The sequence below is a fragment of the Lontra canadensis genome, unplaced genomic scaffold, assembly GCF_010015895.1.
Source record: "Lontra canadensis isolate GAN:19392208 unplaced genomic scaffold, GSC_riverotter_1.0 scaffold2442, whole genome shotgun sequence".
NCBI lineage: Eukaryota > Metazoa > Chordata > Mammalia > Carnivora > Mustelidae > Lontra > Lontra canadensis.
In genome coordinates, this window is record NW_022633426.1 from 1 (window position 1) to 6,043 (window position 6,043).

Sequence of the window (6,043 nt, forward strand, 5' to 3'; positions counted from 1 at the left end):
GAATCTAACTGCTGCTTCATTTTCCAGGAGTACAGGGGATCAGAAGTATCCTTCTCCCAGTGAAACTACTCGTGGCCCAATATCACAGGGTGCTCACATTTGCTCTTTGGGATTGCAATACCATCTAAATTGGGAGCATTTAAGATGGAAGTGGAGGGCAAGGGTATATCTACTAATTACATAGAGTAATAGCTGGTGGGCCAAGCATGGGGAGAGACTTTGGTTGAGGAAGCAGAGTGTACAAACTATGTAAGAATATGAAGTGGAGTTGGGAGACAGCTCAAAGGTGTAAATCTGTGCTCCACTTTAAGTGAAGTGATATTAAATATGAGAACGGTATGAGATTTGACTTTAGGGCTTAACATTCTTTTTTTTGGGGAATGATGTGATCCATATCTGTTGACCCTGACCTGAGTTTCAAAGTTCTGAGTAACAGTGTCTTCCCCCAGGAATCCAGACATTTTCAATTCCAGGGAAGTAGTGGTAAATATGGAGTAATATTAGACTTATTCTCCAGAAATCTCCTATTTGGTATTCCACTGCTGGCAACATGTCTTTTCTGGTACTGAGATTAACAGCAGGAAGGAGCACTCCATGCATGAGCCTATACTTCTGGGGTTTTAATGGGTTGCAGGAAATTTCTCTGTGAGCAGTAATGAATCAGCTGGAAATCAGAGCTGGAATTAAGAGAGATTCTTTACCATTGGCCTGGTGCTGAATGACTTGGATGGACACATGCTGAGGCAATAATGAGTCTTTAGTGATGCAAACTGGTAACTGCTCAGGACTATGGGGTCTGAGATTTATAATCCTACATCACTGAGTTTTTGAAAGCTTAAAATCAAGCCAATAATTAAGATGTTGACTACTAATGTTTGTTGAGAGATTTTTGGTTTTGTTTTACTTTCTTTTTAATCAGGGGAAATGATAGTAGGGGGAGAAGGAAAAGGAAGAAACCCTAATGAGCATCAGAGTCATTAATTATTGAAAATATCCTATGGGATTATTCTGACTCACAATTTTGGTTAAAATTGGAGTCAAATCATCACTTTGAAAGTTCAGATTTCTATTTTGGTTGCTTAAGGTTATTCATTAATACTTTAATTAGAAAACTGTGGTAGAGTACTCTGTATGATTGAGTTTTAAACCCTCATTCCATCATTTGCCCTACTCTTCATTCTAAAAAAAGGGAAAATAGGTCTATTGAATATATATTATTTATGATCCATGAGAGCAGGAACTATATCTTCCTTATTTACTGCTGATTTCAAAGCTTAGTACAGTGTCGAACACATACTTAGTTCTCAATAAATATCAATTAAATGAATTTCTACCTTCCTTATTACGTTGCTTCCAACTTCTAAACCAAATACTAAGAGCTTCACATAATGGCAGCTCTGGTAAATTTCACACCAGTTTTCCTTGTGGTGTGATATTTATTTTTAGGCACCAACTCATTCATTTAGATTGAAGTTAATGAAAACAAATGAAATGACAAATGAAAATTACGTGTTGTGGTCCAGCAGTCTGCGAGCTGTCGCTGGCTCCACGCGGGACGGGGTGGGGGGGGGGGCGGACGGTCAGGGCACCCCCGGGGGGCGGAGGAGCGCTTTTTTTTCTCTGTCCTCTTTCCTCTCCACTCCGCACTCCCGGGCACCCTCAAACCAGGCCTCGCTGCTTCCCTTTCCCTCTTGTCTAGTCCCCCAGCAAACTTTCGGTCCCTCCCCCGCCGGTCACCCGTTATTCGTCGTGGCTCGAGTCCGGCCTTGCCACCCCAAGGGCTCCTCCGGACCTCCCTGCCTGCAACTCCGACCATTACAGGATCCAGAAACATGTTGACCACACTTATGTCCACCTTCTACTATATCGACTTCTTGGCCAACCTCAATCTGAACATGCTGGACAAGAAGGCGGTGGGGACGCCCGTGGCTGCCTCCCCTAGCTCGGGCTTCACGCCGGGCTTTCTCCGACGGCACTCGGCCAGCAACCTGCAAGCGCTCGCCCACCCGGCGCCTAGCCAGGGCAGCTGCTCACCCAAGTTCCCGGGAGCGGCTAACAGCAGCAGCTGTAGCAGCGGGGCGGAGGGCGGCCCGGCCTCCTACGGCACCCTCAAGGAGCCGTCAGGGGGCGGAGGCACGGCCCAGCAGAACAAGAAGAACAAATTTCGGGACCGCTCGTTCAGCGAGAACTGCAAGTGCAGCCAGCACCTCTTGCACCTGCAGCCGCAGCAGCGGCACGGGGGCGGCGGCTCGCAGATCAACTCGACGCGCTACAAGACTGAGATGTGCGGGTCCTTCGAGGAGAGCGGCACGTGCAAGTACGGCGAGAAGTGCCAGTTCGCGCACGGCTTCCACAAGCTACGCAGCCTGACCAGGCACCCCAAGTACAAGACCGAGCTGTGCAGCACCTTCCACACCATCGGTTTCTGCCCCTATGGGCCGCGCTGCCACTTCATCCACAACGCAGACGAGCTACGGCCCGCGCCGTCTTGGGGAGGCTCTGGGGACCTGTGCGCCTTAAGCGCGTGGGACGCACTGCACCTGGGCTTCCCCCGGGAGCCGCGGCCCAACATGCATCACAGCCTCAGCCTCTCAGGCTTCCCGTCGGGCCACCACCAGCCCCCGGAGGGCCTCGAGTCGCCGCTGCTGCTCGACAGCCCCACGTCGCGCACGCAGCCGCCGCCACCCTCTTGCTCCTCAGCCTCGTCCTGCTCTTCTTCTGCTTCGTCCTGCTCGTCCGCCTCTGCAGCCTCCACGCCCTCGGGCGCTCCGACTTGCTGTGCCTCGGCGGCAGCTGTAGGGCACAGGGGGCGCCGAGGACCTGCTGGAGCCCGGCGCCCAGTGCGCAGCCTCCTCGTCGGCCTCGTGCTCCAACAACGCCTTTGCGTTTGGCCCAGAGCTGAGCAGCCTCATCACGCCGCTTGCCATCCAGATCCACAACTTCGCAGCGGTGGCCGCCGCCTACTATCGCAGCCAGCAGCAGCAGCAGCCCCAGCAGCAGCAGCCCCAGCAGCCCCAGCAGCAGCACCAGCAGCAGCAGCAGCACCAGCAGCAGCAGGGCCTGGTGCCCCCCGCGCAGCCCGCAGCACCGCCCAGCGCCACCCAGCGCTCCCCTCCCTGCCAGTGCCACCACGCCGCCCTCGCCACCCTTCAACTTCCCGCTGCCGCGCCGCCTGTCGGATTCGCCCATCTTCGACGCGCCCCCTAGCACCCCGGACTCGCTGTCGCACCAATACAGCTACTTGAGCGGCTCACTGAGCTCGGGCAGTCTCAGCGGCTCCGAGTCCCCCAGCCTCGACCCTGGCCGCCGCCTGCTCATCTTCAGCCGCCTGTCCATCTCTGATGATTGAGGCAAGAGGGCGCCAGTGAGGAGGAGGAGGAGGAAGGGGGAAGGCTGTTCTGGGGATTGTTGGAGGGCGCCCCTGCCACCTGGAGCCCTGTTACAGGCAGAGAGGGGCACGGGAGTGGGGGGGTGACAGGCCAGGAGCAGAGACTGCGGGCCGCACCGAGCACTTGGACTCGAACTTGTGTGCCGGGAGGGGCCCCACCCCTCCCCTTTCGGTTTTCTCTTTTTGTTTTTTGTTTTTATTATTTTTATTATTATTATGAAGTTTCATTCTTGTTGAGCAAAAAAATAAAAAAAAAGCCAAGAACTTTTGTATTGATCAACAAAATATTCACAACAGGGCAGTTGTGATGCGAACAGAACAAAAAACCAAACACTTAAAACTTTTTTAGGTCTCCTAAGAGTTTGGGACTTTAGGGGGGAAAAAAAAATCAACCCAGCACCAGCAGCTACCAACCACCATTCCGTGTCTTCACTTGAAAGGCATTAGTTACAGTCCAGATGTGGGAACTCTTATGTGAGAGAAGTTCTTAATTGTTTGTCTTCAGACCAGTGTAAACAAACAGCCAGCCACCACTTTGCTAAACCTCTAAGCTTCTGGAATCCAATAGTCTACCAGGAATATGCCTTGATTGTAGTCCTCTGCTCCATAGGTTTTTGTTTGACACAAAGTTCTTTATGTCAGGAAAAAAACAAACGAGCATTCCAAAGTCTCCTACTGATTACTGGTTTTGTTGCCACCACTTAGTGGATGTTTAATTTTAGAACCATTTTGTCTGCTCTTTCCGGAAGCCTTGGGCAGAGCTTAGTTCCTAATCGTTTGAAGGAATAACTGCTGAATTTTTAGCTGTTTTGAGTTGATTCGCACCACTGCACCACAACTCAATATGAAAAAACTATTTAACTTATTTATTATTTTGTGAAAAGTATACATTGAAATTTTTGTTCATACTGTATTTATCAAGTATGATGAAAAGCAATAGGTATATATTCTTTTATTATGTTAAATTATGATTGCGATTATTAATCTGCAAAATGTGGAGTGTATGTTCTTTTCACCATAATATATGCCTTTTGTAACTTCACTTGGTTATTTTATTGTAAATGAGTAAACAATTCTTAATTTAAGAGATTGTATATAATAATTATTTCATTAATTTCTTTCCTTGTTTACGTAAATTTTGAAAGATTGCATGATTTCTTTACAGAAATCTATCCTGATGCTGTGGAAGTAGTTTGAGGAATATCTTATGAGTTTTCTTAGAATGTATAATGGTTGTAGCCCATCCAACTTTAAAGAAAAAAAAAAGTTGACTACAGCTTTGCAAGCAGGCTTAAATGTGGCATGTTTTTTGTCATTCCAGCTTTTTAAATTAGCAAGAAGAAAAATTTTGTTTTTTGTTTATCCCACCAATTCTACTGTGACATACTCTGTGTTTAAAGACATGTAGCAATAATGGGGTGGGGGAGTTAGTTTCACAGTGCCTTTGGAAAGGGCCAGAACTTGCCTTAAATCTTTCTCAACCAAATAAGTATTTTTCTATCAGTGCTTGAGAGAATTTGAATGTAGGATGGGTTCAACTGCACAAAAGGAGAAGATATTTACCACTTTCTTATATAGATCTAAAGTGAAGAGGCCACCTCTTAGTGCTAAGAATGGTATGTAGTACATGAATATGCCTTGTTTTCATTACAGAAAATTCCAAAACTTGTACTTTTTTTTTTTTTTTTTTTTTTTTTTTTTTTGCGCGTGTGTAGAAAGGCAGGAATGCTTTCCTGGACAGCGGATGAATGAGCAGTAGCTTTAGTTTGTACGTAGGTCCAGTTGGAGCACTATGTATGTATGTATGTACTCGGGACTACTTTGACAGAAGTAGGTATTTGAATGTAACAAGATAAGTCAACTTGAGTGTTAATATATTTTGGGGAATCAGTTCACTACAAATTGTGACTGTAAACATTGTACTGTAAATGTTTTGTAGTTTTCCCCCAATAAAATTTTTGGGAAAACAAAAAACAAAACAAAAAACAACAAAAAATAAAATAACGTGTTGTGGACCCATTTAGTCAGTGTTTCAATTATGTCAGCCATTCTTAATTTTTTTAAAGACTATTTTTAGACTGGTTTAAGGTTTAAAGCAAATATGAGAGAAAGGTACAGAGATTTCCCTTCTACCCCTTGCCCTCCCCACATTATCAACATCCCCCCACCCAGATTAGTACATTGGTTATAACTGAGGACCCCAGATCATTACCACCCAAAGTCCACAGTTTACAATAGGGTTCACTCTTGGTGTATGTTCTAGGGGTTTGGACAAATGTATAAAGATATGTATTTAACACTGTAGTATACAGCATTGTTTCACTACCCTAAAATCCCGGTAATTCACCTATTCATCTGTCCCCCAAGCCCTGGCAACCACTGATCTTTTTTTACTGTCTCCATAATTTTGCTTTATCCAGAATATCCTTACAATCATACAGTGTGTAGTCTTTTCATATTGGCTTTTTTCACTTAGTAATATGCGTTTAACTTTCCTCTGTGACTTTTCATAGCTTGATAGGTCATTTCTTTATAGCGCTGAACAATATTCCATGGTTTAGATGTATCATAGTTTATCCATTCACCCACTGAAGAACATCTTAGTTGCTTCTAAGTTTTGGTAATTATGAATAATGTTGCTATAAACATTTAAGT

General features: G+C 45.9%; 1 protein-coding gene across 1 annotated transcript; it reads left to right on the forward strand.

Annotated features, from left to right (window-relative positions):
• The first annotated feature begins 1,832 nt into the window (after nt 1-1,832).
• On the forward strand, nt 1,833-3,451 carry LOC116863712 (mRNA decay activator protein ZFP36L2-like). The gene is given in 3 exon segments (XM_032851084.1): nt 1,833-2,797; nt 2,799-2,993; nt 3,058-3,451. Coding segments are annotated over 3 exon segments (1,452 nt in total). The 3' UTR covers nt 3,350-3,451.
• Nucleotides 3,452-6,043: the final 2,592 nt, after the last annotated feature.